We start from the raw sequence: 17,721 nt of genomic DNA on the forward strand, positions 1-17,721 counted from the left end.
TTTCAAGCATTAAACCTGTTAAGAAGCACATGTAAAGACCATAACAATCTGAACAAGAGACACACATGTTCAAACACAACAAACACACAACATAAACATATAATGGCTTGATCGAAAAATGATGAGGTAACGGCCTTTGTGTGGTCATTCAAACACAAGATTACTGAAACACAAGTTTACTGGGGGCTTAAACCAATTTATATGCGCATTTAACAAAACAAGAGCAACACAACCAGGTGCCAATGTTTGTTTTACAGTTGACGAAGGGGCTTTACTCAAGGTGTGTGTAAGCCAGTGATGGCAGGTGTTACAAAGATGCAAATCAATTTAACGGTTTTAGAGCTATGGCAAACATTGAAGATTTTGCACAACAGCAACATTCACCTTAGTCCCACAGCTGTTGACCAAATCACCATGGCTGTAACATTACCTCAACTTTTTTCTCTGAAAACAATACAATCAAGCAAGGACCCAAGAAGGTCATTTACAGGGAAGATACAAGCATGGTATGTAAACACTAGACGTCAGTTCACTTAAAGATAAAACCACTGAAAACTGTCAAATCCTAACCTCTGTTTCCGGCTGGAAGTCGATGGTGTCCTGACCAGACCCCAGGAGAGCATTCAGGATCTTCTGTTTCTCACGCTCCCATTCATTCTCCATGCACTCCCAGTGTCGCCGCTCTGTCTCAGCCAATGTCTGGAGACACACACACGTTATATGGATCTTAATGATAAAACTTATATAACAATGAACAAAATTAAATATTACAAAATGATATATTGCTGAAAAAATCAGACCTTTTTCGCTTATGCAAGTACATGCTTTGTTTGAAATGATAGTTTGAATTGCATCTTCATAGGATAATTACTGAGATATTTTAGATATGTTTTCAGATCATATACAGATCATATACAACTAGAGTATTCATTTTCATAAGTCCAATAATTATATGTCAAAAAGATTTCTTTTAAATGATATTTTCATCCAATTCTTTAGTAGAATCCATTAAAATTTCTTCCCAAACAGATTTTTGGTAATTATGTTAGCGAAGTGAAGATACATTTTGTCTGGTCTGTTCAATGACTGCCAGTAAAGCGTTTTCTCTTTCGTTCTTCAGAAATCCCTGAAAATGGCAATCACATGTACAGGTTTATATAATGCATATTATGACTACGTCAAGTGTCACTTTGTTTTTATATTCACAATTTTCTGAAAATGGATCAGGTTGTCAATTTTAAGCCTAGTGAAACATTCAATTAAATAATGTCTTCTGATAATATTAAACTTAATTGCATCAGAATTTTTTTAATTTTATGATGTCTTCTGGCCTCGATTTCTCGAAACTTCTTAAGTCCCTTATAACAGGATTATAAGCTAAGCTCACTATTTTTAGTTTACAATAAATTGCGTCTTTAAGAGTTTTTATACTTTGGATAGGACTTATCATTATAAAAAAAACACTTTAAAACCATTTTCATTTATCAAGATTCAATTTAAGTATGTATTTTGGCTAATTGAAATAAGCTACTTAAGCCTGTTAAGCTTAAGAAGTTTCGAGGAATTGGGGCCAGATGATTAATTAATTGCACAGAAGTTATAAACCTTGGCAAATTTGGCCTAAACCACAGAAAGTATTACAGCATCTACGCTAATACCTGTATATCTGTATCCCTGACAGGCTCCAGGGGTTCAAATGTCTTGGCCGCACTGAGACCCTCAAGCTTCTGCGAGATTTTGGGAACATCATAGCCTTTTGACCCCAGCAGGATTGACCTGGAGTTTTATGTGAACAACTCAAAAGCAGGCAATGTTGTGGCTCAACAAGAAAATTTCTACATTAGATTTTTTTTTTTAATAAGCTTTACCATAGGAGCAACAGCTGTCACAGAGACTCTTTCACTGCTTTTAATCAGAATTTCTTAGTTGAATAGTAAAGGGCCATCATTTGCATTACATGCCTGATAATTGTCTGACTTGACATTAAATGATTTTTAGGTTGTATGATTGAAATCCATTGCATAAAGTCTTGATGCAATACATCAAGTAGTTGCTGAGATATTAGCTTATGTGTGCTTACATGTAAAATCTTAACCAGAATTTCTAAAATGAATAATAAAGGGCCATAATTTGCATTATATGCATGATATGAGTTATCTACATCAATTTATTAAGAAGGTTTTATAAATGGGAACATACATATTCTGACCAAACTTGGTTTTGATTGGACAAATGTTTCTAAAGTGATTGAATGGACAAGACTGATTTAAGGTACTTTATATAATTAAAGAGGCGAAAAACTCTTGAGGGACTTGAGCAATATGGTTGACTATCAAAGTTGTCCAAGATATAATGCCCATACACATTCTGACCAAAGTTTTTACTGACCAGACAAGACTGATTTTAGGTAACTTCTATAATCAAAGGGCGATAACTCTCTAGCAACTTGATCAAAACTGCTGGTTATCAAATACTCTCGAGATATTATGCCCAAGCACATTCCATCCAAATATGGAATATAATTTGACAAAGGCCTTTAAAGCTATTTAAATTCGAAAAAGAGAGATTACTCTCTCATGACTAAAACAATTTTGCTCATCATCGAGATATTATGATGATACACATTCTGACCAAATTTGATGTTGATTGGACAAATGCTTCTAAATTCATTGATCGGACAAGGCAAATTTTAGGTTTTTTCTACAATTAAAGGGTGATCACTCTCGAGCAATATGGTTCGTTATCAAACTTGTTCAAGATATTATGCTCATTGCATACTGACCAAATTTGGTGATATTTGGAAAAAACTTCTAAGAGATATTGATCTGACTACATACTGGAAGCGGCCCGCATGCCTGTCCACCCATTGGCTGCAGGTGAAACTATAATACGTCCAGATCTATGTACAGAAACATACTGGAAGCCGCCCGCATGCCTGTCCACCCATTGGCTGCAGGTGAAACTATAATACGTCCAGATCTATGTACAGAAACATACTGGAAGCCGCCCGCATGCCTGTCCACCCATTGGCTGCAGGTGAAACTATAATACGTCCAGATATATGTACAGAAAGTACAAAGGGGAGACCAACTTACGCCTTCACATCTGTGTTGTCCTGACTGATTGGTCCGACCTTGGCTAGGAGACGCTGCCCCGCCTCCAATATCTGGTTCAGGTTACGCTCCACTCGTGGCAGGTCCGTCCCTACACATGCAAGAAGAAATATTAATGTATAGAATGAAATTCACCAGAATTTGTCCTCGCTTTGTCGATTTTGTTGCAAATAGCGATAACCAGCCGGAAACCGTATTAAAATTACTTGCATTGTTGATTATAATAATAGTGACTACATTTCACAATGTCAACATGTACATGTACTGTTACTACATATTTTAAACTGTATGTTTGGAAGTAAAATAAAAACATTTAGAAAAAAACTTCTTTCTTTTTTTAGTTTATTAACAAAACATATCCATCAAGTTATTTTAAAATCCTCTATTGAAGGCACATGTTAATGTTCAATGATATACGTATGCACCTTGTGAACACACTTTTCTGTAAAGTTGTCTCCTTTCTCCCTAAATTGAGCTAATGAAGAAGTGATGAAGAATTCACTTCTACCTAAAATTTGACCCTAGGATGAGCACTGAGCCATGGTATTCTCTTAATACTGAAATTTTAAATTAAAAAAAAAAGTTCACACCTTCATAACTTTACAAAATATGTGACCACCATTAAATGCATGTCATGTCATCATAATTCACTGTTCGGTAGGACTTTTGTGAACTTGGATATTAACTTCTGTTATAATCATGGTTACCTGTATCCATGTCGGCAGTAAGCTGCATGGCCTGCTGTTGGAGATCGGAGAAGTCGCTTGGGTCATCCATGTTGATATTTTACACAAAATAAAGGATTCTGAAAAACACCAATGGTCAAACATCATCGTAACATAAATAATAAGCTCTTTTAGTCTCAACAGGAGTTAAGTTTATTCAGTTTTAACCACTTAAAATTATCTTTTTACCTTATTACTAATAGCGTAGTTGGGATTTAAAATCACCATTTTTCTTTTTTATTGATCATCACATTCTATCTTGGACAACATTTTTGGTTTCCTACCAAAAGACAGAAAACAATTAGTTCTTTCTCCAGTATTAGGCCAAAAAAAAAAATATGTCTGGTTCAGGAAACGTTGTCCCAAAAAATTAGGAGGGTAGGCATTTTTTCCATTTTTTTTTTTTTTTTTTTTTTTTTTTTGGACGTATGTTGTCTATGTGTAGACGATGCACAGAGCAATCAGATCACTTTGTAACTCCCAGCATGTGGTATTGTGATGTGTGCTTGTTTAAATGCAGTCATTTAACCACATAATAACAGAGCATTTCAACCCTGTATTATCTGTAAGGACCACAATGGAAATAAGGTTTTATTTTAACTCTTTTTTGTGTTATCCTTGACATAAATGTTATATATGTTTATACATGTTTAAATTTGTATTTGTCATGTTATATGCAATTTTTATGTCGAATAAATCTATCTAATCTATCTAACCATGTATCATCTTTGTTTATTCACATTATTTTCCTTTTCTATGCTTGCTGTTTATGTACCCTATGCCTTTTAGTCACCCTCTGTAAAATGCTAACCTGCACAAAGAGTTCACAATAGAGATTCATGTACAACCTATTATTTTATAAAAATTCCATATTTTAAAGATTTCTGTCGACAATTTTGTTTAAAATATCTTGTAAAGATAAGTCACTTTAATATACATCTCTTTTGTGAATTCTGTCATTGTAACAAATGCACATTGTGAGTGGTGTTGCACAAAATCATATAAGGCATTAGCTAGGCAACCTTAGTGCACTGAGGACCTAGGGGTCCAGGTTAGAAGAGCAACAAAAGTATTATCCAATACTTTGTGAGTTTAATATTATTAATTGACTGTTGATATATTTCCCAAACACAATTATTAAAGTACAAAATGCGTACATTCAATGACATGGCAATTTTTTCACTGATATATATTTAATGACATTCACTGAAAATCTTCTGATACTTTTACTTAAAGGGGCTGGTACTTTTTACTTTATATAAGTTTTCAAGCTTTCATGACCTGCCGCTCTGCTCCATGTTCACATATTTGGAGTTTTATGGCCATCAAAGTGGCTGGTGAACACGCCATGGGCGCCGCCATTGTTGTGCGCTCTATTAACCCAAAGATCGATATAAACGCGCTCTATTAACCCAAAGAGCAATAACTACAGAAAAGAAAATTTTCAATACGCAGTATAGCGGTTTTCGGCCGCGATTTCGAAAAAAAAGTTTAGGGTCGGCGGGTAAAAAATAGGGTCGGTCGGGTTTCCTGAACCAGACATATTTTTTTTTTTGGCCTTACCTCAGATTTACATCAACCTCAAAATGGTCAAAACTGAAGAGAGTCTTAAGTGTTTGCATCTGAACGTTTACAAATGAACCATTTCCAGGTTTGATATAATCACATAAAACCAATTTTCAGTGATTGATAAAGAAAATACTGTACACATTATACCCTTCCCCAGCTGGCATTTTGAGAGGTATCTTAGGAATACATAGGTAAACGCTGGTGAAATTTCAATTGTGCTCGTCAGCTTTTTCGAGACTGTCATTGTGGCTACAAAATGAATTGTAATTTACTTATCAACCATTTTATGTGCCCATCCGGGCATCGTTATTTTCTTTGTCATCATTGTAGCTTTTGTTTTAAAACAACCCAAACAAGTTCTTTAAACTGTACACAGTCTGAGAAAGTTTAATATTGGTTCATAAATAGAATAATTCACTGAACATTTATAGTTTTTATTGTAATTAAATATAAACAGTTTAATTCTCACTTATTAGGCCTTAATGCCAACTTCATGACTCATGCACCGTATCAGGTATATCATAAAATGGGGACCAAAATATATTGTCAAATGTATTGCCATGAAAAAGACACAAACTAATATATGTCTGATGAAAATGCTAATTAAGGCACACTTTGTTTGCCAATGCCTGAAATAAGGGACTTTTTAAGACATTGCCTACCAATAAATTCTAGAGCCACTCAGTTGTTGCCAACACCACTAGAAAGAATTGCCAGTTTATATGCATGTAATATAAAATGTTGATCGAGGTCCCAAGTGTGCAAATGCATAACAAATTATTTATTTGTGTTAGGGTGTTGAATCAATTACGAAATCAAACACAGCATCTTAAATTACGTAATAGATTTTTATGATTGACATTGTAGTGGGTGGAGCCAAATGGTAATGCTTTTTGTCATCCAGGTTGTCTGGCATTGAATCAACATGAATGTATTTCTCATCAATGGGTTTTAAAGTTTGACACCTGTTTGCTGACAATTTGACAATTGCACTGAAATTCCCACCCATTAAACAGGGATAATTCTATGTCAGATTTTCAATGAGAGAATTGCTCCCATTTGTCCAAAATTGGTGAGAGAATTTTAATTTCAGTGAGATTTTTATAATACATGGATAACGCAGTGATAAAACAAAGCATAACAGTAACTTGTTTCATGAATATCACTATATTAACAAATTTACAATATATAGATATAATATATATACACTTGACAATGTTTGACTAAAAGAAAACTCTTGTTAACAGTTCAGACAGCATGAACATTCATACTCATTATACTTATTATGATCATTCTTTTTGCATTATATTTTGTTGCAAAATATTGAATAATAATGTCTTTAGTACAATAAAAAATAAACATTTAAATTTCAGATTGACCTATCATATTTAGTATAGAAATGATTGTCTATTGATATAGAATTGACTCAGATACCTTACAATATCATAACTTGATATTATAAACATTATATATTATATTTTGTATTTTTGTCATCATATCTGCAACTTGCATAACTTCAGTAATTTCTAAAGTCAACACTAAATTCTTACTTTTGACTGTTGCCACTATATTTTAGCACCTTTTTTGTTCTATGGTTTTGCTAATCATAAGAATTAGGCTTAAAAACCTATGCAAGCCAGACAAGTTGTTATAAGCATATATTAGATCAAAGAAACAAAGCTGAGTAAAACTCTTTAAGATGACAATGTCAGTTGTTGGTATCTCAGCCTCAAATTTAGTATTTAAACCCATGACTTCCCAGTCCAGGTTGTCGGTCCGCCCGGTTAGCTCAGTCGGTAGAGCTTTGGACTGTTAATCGAACAACACGGGTTCGATTCCCGGGCGGACCAGGTCACTTCTGTTGTGATTGGTTATGAAATCCTTTCTACGACCATTCGCACTGTACCACTGCCCCTGGCATATACAGAAGCTGGCAGTTCCTTGCAGTAGTGAAGGCACCTAGTACTGGTTCACCGCCCAGGATAGGTGTGCGGTGGTTGAACTGTCACTCTGGGCCCTTCAATGTGCTCACGCCGGGACCCAGAGTATAAACTACTAACACCACCACCACCAGTCCAGGTTGTCATTTAAGCTTGGACAATAAACATCGGAAGTCTGATTTGGGTACTTGTCATCTTATTCACAGGTATGTGGTTTTACTCTGTTATTAGATTGTTATTATATTTTTGACTTAAAAGCTTGGAATCAAAATAAGTTCTTTAAATAGGCTAAAATAAGTTATGTATATTGTTGTTATAATTATGTTGCAAATACACACTGTTGACTTTATAATTCACTTGTACTTTAAATTAGTCATACAAGTTGTTTCTCTATTTTCATATTTATTGGTACCTTTCACATTGCTATGCGTTGTTATTATCAATATTCCCCAAATATTGTTAATATTCTTAATTGCCATATATTCATGCATTTACATAATTATGCTTATGCTTTAATATTTAGTTTATTATAATTGGTCATTTAACCTTGGACAATAAACATCGGAAGTCTGATTTGGGTACTTGTCATCTTATTCACAGGGACGCCCCCCTCTAGCAATCTTCGCTGTGCCGTCTTCGGGCAGTAAGTAGTCCGACATCGAAATAAGCGTCATAAAATACTTGAGCAAAAAATAGGATTTAGCAATTTTTGACTTTTTTTGTGAGATGAAAGCTTTCTATTGTTGTTTTCATCTAAACCTGGCATTTTATTTTGGCCCAGAGGCTTTTTTCAAGGAACAACGTTTTCTGATAAGACATTTTGACGCTTCCGATATTGTAGACGCATTTAAAATGCAGTGGTAACCCGCGTAAACCAGGAATTATTCCGAGTCGCAAAAATGCTTGAACACATTAGACTTAGTGCATGGATGATATCTATCAAAACATTTGATAAGACAAATGCATTCAATGTAGGGGAGGCAATACATGAGTAATTCAATAAATATAAACAGGAAGCTATCTGCAACTAGGATGCTTTATTTTGTAAAACAACAAAAGGGAAAAGGCAAAAAATACACAAAATGCAATCAAGCGGGAGAATATCTCGCAATTATGTGATTTGGATGCGATTTGAGCGATTTTTATGCAAATCGCGGAAATCACTTATTAGAATTATCCCTGAGTAAAGGTTGATGTTAAGAACAGATTAAAGATATCTATTTTGTAATGTTACAACATGTGTAGGTATGTTTAAATCCAATCTAAGGCTTTTTAAATGTTTAAAACGCAGGATCTTCAGAAAGGCTTTAACCCCTCTCAACCCTCACAAGGGTCAATATACCTTTCACCTGCAAGGGGGCCTAATGCGGACCCCCAATGGAAAAGTGGCAGCAACTTTTAAAACCGAGGGCAGAGTGAACTGGTTTTCCAAGCTCATTTCATGTAGTTAGGGCGTGCATCGAACCGTATGGTATTTTCTGAACAGCCAGTAGGCGCAAAAAAGTGGTAAAAATGGTAGTTGGTTAATCACACTAGAGTAAAATGAGATCATATGGTATTCGACTGACCGAATCAATGCATTGCCAAGCGCCTTTAATCTCTACACCGCTCATGCTCTGACATCTCAGTGTACCGTTTGATCTGCAGCCGACATACATGAAACATTTCAATACATGTGCTAAGAAGTTAAACTTTCACAGGTGTATGTTTGAATAATTGCAGTTGATGGTCTTGAATTAGGTAATTTAAATAACCACTGATTATTGTGGCCAAATTAATGTAAATATTTATGAAATGCGTATTAAAACCTGCCATCAGCCTGTATAATATATGCAAAGCCTAATCGTAAGAAAAAAAGTAAGTTTTATTTCGGACATGGAAAAAATAATACCGCAAACAATGTTCAAAATAATTGCATTATATTGTCAGCGAAATATGTCTCCTTTGGTCTTCCACGTCTCCGGACCGATTACAAGCATCTGCCATTAGAACATCCCTGCCAATTAGAAGCTATCGAGTGTTCGAAGCGAAACAATTTATTTACAAACACTGAGCAGAAGTAATCTGAGACAATGACTCTAGTGTTTTAGCCAGGAATTAAAAAGGGCAGGGTGGGCCAAAAAAGGGCAGGGTGGTCCAAAATAGGGGCATGGTGCTTTCGTAAATGGGAAAACAATGCGCACAATATTAGCTTTGTATTGTTGTAAAACAACCATTTACCTTATCAAAGTACATGCATGTTCATGCACACATTGCAGTAATACCCCTACAGAATACTCTTAATTCTTCTTTCTTGTTCATTTTGACTTCAGACACTTTCTATACCATCTCAGGTTGTTGTCACCAGGGCTCTCACAAGTCACAAGGCTGATTTTTTGGAGAGATGTCACTTCTCCCACCAGTCAAATTAGGGAGAGGTGGGGAGACTTTAAGGAGAAGAGATACTTATCATAAAACCTGAGTTAAATATTGTGCCATGCCACAAAACTAATTAAATTCACATTTACTTTGATTGCTTTTACTAGATGGAATGTTAAAAAAAGTGTTCTTTTTGGCCTATCAAAAGTGTACTTGTCTATAGTCTCCTTTTTACAATGTATAATTTACCTCCAAAAATTGTCTAAAATAAAAACAGACATTTAAAAAAATACCATTTGAAACAATCAGAATGGCCTTATATATGAGCTGTTAAAAACATTTAAGTGCAGGGGGCTAATCTTGTTTTGGTACGATCAGAATAGGGTACGAATGTCACATTCAGCTTTGCTGTTGTTTACTTGTCTTTGGTTAAATCAATTTCAATATGCTGACATTTTAAAACAAAATGACATTTAAAATCTATATCCTTCATGAAAAACTCACTAATACTTAATAATAGAACTTAAAAATCGAGAAATAAACTCCGAAAAATGTTATGATAAAATGGCGGTGACTCGCCGAATCTTCTACTTTTAAACATCGTACAAATGAGGAAAATACTGTAAGTAAACGCTATATAAAGCAAATAAGAAAGTTTTGAGATTACAAAACAAATTTTCATTATGAACATTCAACATAAAAACTATCAAATATTGGTCATAAAGTCAAATATTTGATTTTCTTAGTGCCACCGTCTGTTTTTCAATGACCGTCTGCTTCAAACGAAACAATGTTCTAAAAAGTGTGCCTTGTTTTTACACTGCAAGTATCAATTGTTAACTAATGCTTGACAACATTCTTCATCATTTCTTTGCTTTTTCTATCGCAATTTAACAAACTTTTTATCATTTGACCAGTGTCTCCTATGATTGGTTAACATGGGACGTTTCGATAATTGGATGATAGACACCCAATTAGGAGATTAACGATTATAAGTGGCTAAATTAATTAAATTGTAACAACATCGGCATCAAAGATCGACATTTAGAGGTACATCTTCGATGTCTCAGACAAGGAATAAATGTCATAATGGACAGCAATTAGCACCCTGATTATAAGCGTGAATTATCGTTAATCAGACCCGCGGTGATGACGGTCGTGTGCCATAGCACGCACTGATCTGTGACAGATTAGGAAACGGCAACATTGACCAATGAAATACTTTTAGGGCGTAACTTTGTGATAAACAACGATCTGAAAGGCCAGAAGGGCACAAGGGGGCGGGAAAAATATGACAGGGCGTGTAAAAAGGGGCAACGGGGCGGGGTCAAAAAAGGGCAGGGCGGGTTTCTGGCATGTACCTACAGAGGGAGGGATTCTAGTTGCACTGAGTGGGAGCCTTATCATGAAATCTAGTACAAATAACAAATCCTACTCCCAGATAAAAATCCGTAGTCATGATCAGTGATGATATTGGCATGGGTTATGATTTATCACTAAACGCTCATTTTCAAAATATTACTAAGTTTGTCATTGTCATCTTCTTTAAATACAGTGAAAAACATAATCTGTATAAAAGTTTCTCTCTTGTTAAAGAACATTTAATTTGCTTTTTTAGAAGAAAATATAAACAGAAACTTACTAAATGCGCCGGTTTTGTTAAAAATAGTCAGTGTAAAAAAGCGCTTGCTCTTCTGCATTCATGATCTTGTAGGCGCTTAACTGGCTCTCGACATAAACATAACGAGAGGGAACCATCTGTCAGTTGCAGAGAGAAATTCGGTTAGTTTGTCATATTGTACATTGGATTTCGGAGACTTTACGGCAATGAAGAGAGGAGCATTGCTTACAAAGAGGATTCTACAGTATGCTGGTATGTAACTTTGTACTTAGTTTGTGATGACATTGTATTATCCACAGAATTTACAAATGAGTATTGTGAACAAGACTATTCAAGTCGCACAGTACATGACGCTCAAATCAATTGAAAGTTAAAATGTTAGTGTTCGATGGTTTGCATTTATGAAAATAAATTAGCTGGAGAAGCAATTATTGATCTCCTAAAACAATTTTATTTGAAAAAAAATAGAAAAATCTGTAACATAAAAAACTAATAACTGGATTAATATTTCTTTTTCCTTTAAAGCTGCACTCTCACAGATTGAAGGTTTTGACACTTTTTTTTTATTTTTTGTCTTGGAACAAGCCATTTTTTGCAAAAATCCATGGAAACCAGTCATATAACACTGCTGACAAAAAATTAGATTGCAGATTTTTATATTTAAGTTAGAAAAATGATGTTTTATGTATTTTTCTTAAACTGTTAGGTTTAGTCCAAATAATTGTACGTTGACAGATTTTTTTTTAGATTTTTGATATGGCAAATCCTTCACAACGTTAGGGATTGGAAGAATCCCGTATAACACGTCTATTATTTTAGACTACTGTTAGGTTAAGCCATAAAACATTAATTTTTGAACGGAAATATGAAAATCTACGATCTGATTTTTTGTCAGCAATCATATATCACTGGTTTGCTGATATCTACGCAAAAATATTCACTTTCCAAGACAAAAAAATAAAAAATTGTAAAAATGGTAAATCTGTGAGAGTGCAGCTTTAAAATTGATAAAGTAAGTGTAAAGATGATCTGATGATCTGTTTTGGTTTATAAAATCATATTCAGGGAAATGATTAGGCTAATTGAAATATTAAAAGTAAACATGTTAAACAGAAACTGGGACAAATAATTTAAGTTATATATACATTTTAAAGGTACTCCTTCATGTTTTTGGATAAAAAAAATAGTTTTCCCGGACATGCATCTTGAATACGCTTATTTAATCATTATTTTACTCTAGGATATCGAAATTGCAGAAAAAATACAATTCAAGTATAAAAAAAAGTATTTTGGATTTAGCTGGGAGTAAGATTTTCCCAGGTTTTAGTGGGGAGCTAACCCATGTTGGTCATTTAGTCAAGATAAAAAGAGAACCACTGGGCTTCCAGAATTTATTCAAAGGTAAAGGATATTTTGACCTTTTAAACAATATATTACATAATAATGTCAACCAACCAATTATGTGCTTCATTGGATTCCAATGAAACATTGGCCCTTAATATCCTTTTCTCTTGCAAAATATTCGACCCGATCATGCTCTCTTTGAGCAATATAAGTGCTAACACAATAGTAGATATTCATGTTGCGCTGAAGAAATGACTGATTTGCTTATTGATTATTTGGTTATCGTAAATATTTAACCATTTTTTAGCTTCACCTGTGTCTGTTAATCTCCTTGGTTTCCAATGTAGATCAATATCGATCTGTTTTTCTAAGTGATCAATGTAAGTGATCACTCATCTATGATGCTATCAAATACAATACTTCTCTGATAATTATTATACCATGGGCATGTCAGTCAACAGTAAATCACTTATTGGCTGTCTATCTACCTTATGTACCGGTAACCTACCATTTTGTTGTTAATGTTTAACATGTGTGCATGTCAGACACTAGTCTTTTTTTTACATTCATACATGCTTGCTGTATTGATCATTCAAATTTTGAATGAACTCACTAAAAGATATCTTTTATTACTATGATATTGAAGTCCTGATAAAAAGTATATATATAATATATATATAGTAATATTATGTATTAAAAAGTTTGAATCAAGCCTTGGTCCTTTCAGGGAGACAGCAGCACAAATGTGGATGCAGTGTCTCCACAATGCCACCATGTGACTTCAAGCCAGACCCATATACTGTATGTATTGCTTTTCAATGTTTTTGACAAGTATAGCGGCTGAGTTCAGTCATTTCCTATTTTCTAGTTAAAAAAATGCACCAAATGGCAGGAAAAAATATGCCAAGTGCTGGGCCGAAATACGCCATGTTGTGGGGGTTTCATTTCGCCAAGAGGTGCAAAAAAAATTACACAGGTTCATTGTCATCTAATATTTTTGCTTCATCACCCTCATCAATTGACAGATTTTCACTGCATCACTAATAGGAGTGTTGACGTATTGTCATATTTGAAATATGAAATGGCTGAAATCAGCCATCATAGAAAAGTTAATTGACTCCTCTATAAGAATTGAAAAGTGTCATATCAATATATTTATACAAATAAATATGAATGCCTCGTAATGTTTTTTTGATAATAATTTTTCTCATGGCTTCAAAACTCATTTGATAGAATATATGATTAATGCATGGTTTAATCTGCCTTATGAAATGCTATTCATATTAGACATATTATGACTTTTTTATTATAATTATGTCTCTGCAGATTGAATGATTGGTACTGTACCCATAATGCGAGTCAAAACTTAATATTAAACTAGCTTGTGGTATTAGTGCATAGCATTGTAATATTTCTGAAAGATAGTTATAGCATGGTGCAGCTCTGTCTACCTGTAAATGTTCTGAAATGGGGAGTTAATGTATAAACAAAAACAAAGGAAACAAGATGGTACAAGCACACTGACAGGCAGTATTCATGTGTATACAGCATACTGTTATCACTGGTGATATTTACTCTACATAAGAAGGATATGCCCTAGATAAATAAAAGTAGATCAAGTTTACCATTTCCTTTCAGATTTTGACCTTATTTTATAAGGAGTTGATTTTATCTTTGAACACCAAGATAAAATGAAATAAATAACATGTTTATCAGTTTCAAAGCTTTTGACATTGGAGTAACCCTGTTTATCAACTTGTTCACAAACATGACCGATTTTATTTAGAAATCAGCAGTATTAAACACTGAATAAATTTTGCTGTGGTATTAGATAACTATGATGTAGAGGACTTGATCCATGCTTATTAATATTGCACACTAATTAAATTGTAATATCATATTGTATGGTCATAAATTATATTGTATTCTAAAGTAGAATTAACAGTCCCATCTTTCTTGTGATTATGTGTCCAAGATTTGGCACAATTCCCTACCCTTAATAACATATTTATATGGCAGATTTCACAAAAAAGGCAATTATTTGGCCCATTTGCTTTCATTTATTGTTATTGCATGTCAACGTCATATATACAGCAATTGCCTTTCCCAACCCAATAAGAACACCTAATAGAAGTGATTTGTATTAAAATAATGAAAATATTGTGTTAAATAAGGTAAAAAAATGTAAAAATATGCCGATATTTAGGACAAAAAAGACAGAAAATCTTCCCGGTACCAATATACCACTTTTTTGAGGATGCTTTTCAGTAACATCTGGTAAGTATTTTATTCTTGTCTGTTGAATAATGTTTGCAAGAAATGTTAATTAAAAAAATAATATATCTAAAATGATTGCATTTCGTTCGTATTATACTTAAATTTTCGGTAATTGCGCATGGTGATAACGTTACGGTAATCTGTCCTCGAATTGTTGTGTAACATTAGCAGACATGATCCACTGCTAACTGTTTTAAGCCTAAACACACCTTTATTAAATCACTGAAAACAAAGACTACGTGTCGGATAAAAACAGTATTGCATGTAACAAGAAATTGGTCATTCCCGATCATAAAGTTTTTTAGGTCTAAAAATGTGTTAATGTTACTCAAAATCGATTCTGTCCCATTTTAGCATGACGATAGCACCTTTTCTATTCGTGAATAATTTACACCGACTGAGGGTTAACATCCGGGTAGCGATTACTTTTATATTGGACTGGTTCACAGTTGACATTGAAATGATAAAAATAGTGGTGAATACCGTTGATAAAAACTTAATCCAAGTTTGGCTCATTCTGTCCTTTGATGTAACGTTAACATTATGTCACGCTAGCATTAAGACAAGCGCTTAATAAAGCAAGAAAATCGTTGAAATTTGATGACTTTCCCAGAGTCAATTATTCGAACATAACAATGTCGTCTGTAAACTATCGTTTGTAAGTATTCATTCATTAGGTACGTAGTTTATATTGAATTCATACCGCTTTTGTGTTTGATATCGTTATTTATTGGACAGAATTAAGAATTTTTGTGATTATCAATTGACCGTGTTTATCAATCATTTATATAGTTTGTTTTATACTGTATCAAGCTCAAACAGTCTGTGGTAGGTCTGTATTTTAATTTGTTGTGAAACATTCTGTCCAACTGCTAATGTGACATACTGCTAATGTTACTCATTCTGTTTTGTGGTAACACTAGCACATACTGCAATTAGCAATTTATAATATATATGTTTAATATCAAAGGTAATGATAATTGCACCATACTAGAGACATTTATATTACCACAACAAAACATTTATGTTTATAGCTTATCTGATCTGATATAAAAAGAAAACCTATGTTTGCAGAAAGCATTTTCTGTCTTGTTGTCCAATTAGGGTTTGTTTCAATAATTTTTTTTGAGAAAAACGAAACAATCTTTATTTTTTGTCTGTACAATCTGTTTTATAGATAAATGAACCATTTAGTGCAAGACAAAATACTTCTTTGGATCAAAATATTAAAAAAAAACAAGTTTTTACCGGCAATATTGTAACACTAGCACAAATGGTATGGTGATACAAAATTATTTTTTTTATAAAAATGCATGAATAAATCATTGCAAATGTTCTAAAATATGATAGATAAGAAATTGCTGTAAAAGATTATGTTGAAATCACAAATCTGCAATAAATTTAAAAAACAATATTCGCCGGGAACTTTTTGGTCACCAAAACGTGAAATCTGCCATATATAATACACCAGTCAATTGCAACCACAGCCCCCCCAGGTCCAGGGATATACCTGGGAAAGACGGGGAAATGGGCTGTTTTTTTTACCTTCCAAGTGGCCCAGCAGTGCCAGGTGAATGCGATGGTTTTGTCTTTGCGCGAAAAATAGCGGGGAATGCGGAGGTGGGGATTTTACCAGCAGTTCGTCTCCACAGGGCGGGGACTGTACCCGGGCTTGGCTAGACCGAAAGTCAAAGTCCTTGCTATTTCCCAGACCTGGCGGGCCGTGGTCACAATTGACTTGTGCATAATCCTGTTACTATTCTTCAAATAGTCCTGTTTAGTGTTAATGAAGAGAAAAAAAATCGAATTCAAACAGAAAATAACCTATTCATTTTATCCATCAGGGAATCTCATTTGAAGATGCAGTTAAAGTGAGGAAAAACAATCTATCGCCGGCGTTGTTCACATACTACCGGTCTCCACTGATGATCCACCAGGGCTACATGCAGTGGTTGTTCGATCACACAGGGCGACGCTACCTTGACCTCTTCGGGGGCATTGTCACTGTCAGCGTGGGTCACTGCCATCCGTATGTACAGTTGAAGTTTAATGGACTGTGGAGTTAATGTTTTCAAACACGCGTAATGCTTCAAGATGATGAATTTTTAGCTTCTCTTGTTTGTTAAACAGATGTACTGTCATAGCCTTTGTGTCATGTTTGGTGACTGTTTTGCTGTGAATTTAAGCCATAACTCAAAAAACTTTCAAATTATTAACGTTAAACTAAGTTTGCATGTTTCAAATTTCAGCAATGTTTAGCAAAGCCCTTAACTCCGACTTAAATGATTGTAGAGTAATTCCCCAAGTTCAACTTAGAAATTCTGACTAGCATTGCTCCACTTAAGTGCTCGACCTTTTAATTATCTGGTTATGGAATTCAAGATAAGCTATTTTCAACCATCTGCATAATGATGGCTGCTCATAACTGGCATATGACAGAAAAAATATCATGTCTTTTATACATTTTATACATTCATAATAGTTCATTGCCAAGTAACAGCCCGGAGCTGACTCATTGTTAAGAAGACTGAAAATAGTGTTCATTGCAAAATGCTGCATACATGCCTTTCTATTAGCCATTTTAATAAAATAGCATGCATCAGCTTTTAAACAGCTTACTTTATAAATTCAATAAACTACTTCATGGAAAATCAGCAGTTTGTTTTGTGACTTAATCATAATTTGGCATCTGTAAAATGCTTAATCTGGGACCAATAATGTAATCTTACTCCCAGATCTGGGACCAATAATACAATCTTACTCCCAGGCTTAAT

General features: G+C 34.2%; 2 protein-coding genes across 6 annotated transcripts in view; one reads left to right on the forward strand and one right to left on the reverse strand.

The window, feature by feature from the left end:
* LOC128243351 (nuclear pore complex protein Nup93-like) overlaps window positions 1-11,412 on the reverse strand; it is a 29,534-nt gene extending 18,122 nt beyond the window's left edge. The window contains exons 1-8 of one of the 5 annotated variants that reach the window (XM_052961076.1): window positions 11,348-11,368; window positions 9,568-9,773; window positions 8,916-8,988; window positions 3,821-3,918; window positions 3,096-3,204; window positions 1,659-1,776; window positions 1,064-1,126; window positions 571-699 (exon numbers count right to left, since the gene is read on the reverse strand). In XM_052961076.1, coding sequence (XP_052817036.1) covers window positions 571-699; window positions 1,064-1,126; window positions 1,659-1,776; window positions 3,096-3,204; window positions 3,821-3,890 — 489 coding nt within the window. In that variant the 5' untranslated portion in view covers window positions 3,891-3,918; window positions 8,916-8,988; window positions 9,568-9,773; window positions 11,348-11,368. Of the gene's footprint in view, window positions 1-570; window positions 700-1,063; window positions 1,127-1,658; window positions 1,777-3,095; window positions 3,205-3,820; window positions 3,919-5,091; window positions 5,372-8,915; window positions 8,989-9,567; window positions 9,774-11,347 lie in introns of those variants that run through there. The other 4 variants (XM_052961075.1, XM_052961074.1, XM_052961077.1 and 1 more) reach the window with 4 other exon arrangements.
* Window positions 11,413-11,444: 32 nt separating this feature from the next.
* Window positions 11,445-17,721, forward strand: part of LOC128243354 (alanine--glyoxylate aminotransferase 2, mitochondrial-like) — a 28,677-nt gene continuing 22,400 nt past the window's right edge. Inside the window, exons 1-3 of the mRNA XM_052961084.1 lie at window positions 11,445-11,578; window positions 13,398-13,471; window positions 16,792-16,976. Of these exons, the coding sequence (XP_052817044.1) occupies window positions 11,533-11,578; window positions 13,398-13,471; window positions 16,792-16,976 (305 nt within the window). The 5' untranslated portion in view covers window positions 11,445-11,532. The remainder of the gene's footprint in view (window positions 11,579-13,397; window positions 13,472-16,791; window positions 16,977-17,721) is intronic.

The sequence above is a fragment of the Mya arenaria genome, chromosome 8, assembly GCF_026914265.1.
Source record: "Mya arenaria isolate MELC-2E11 chromosome 8, ASM2691426v1".
Taxonomy (NCBI): domain Eukaryota; kingdom Metazoa; phylum Mollusca; class Bivalvia; order Myida; family Myidae; genus Mya; species Mya arenaria.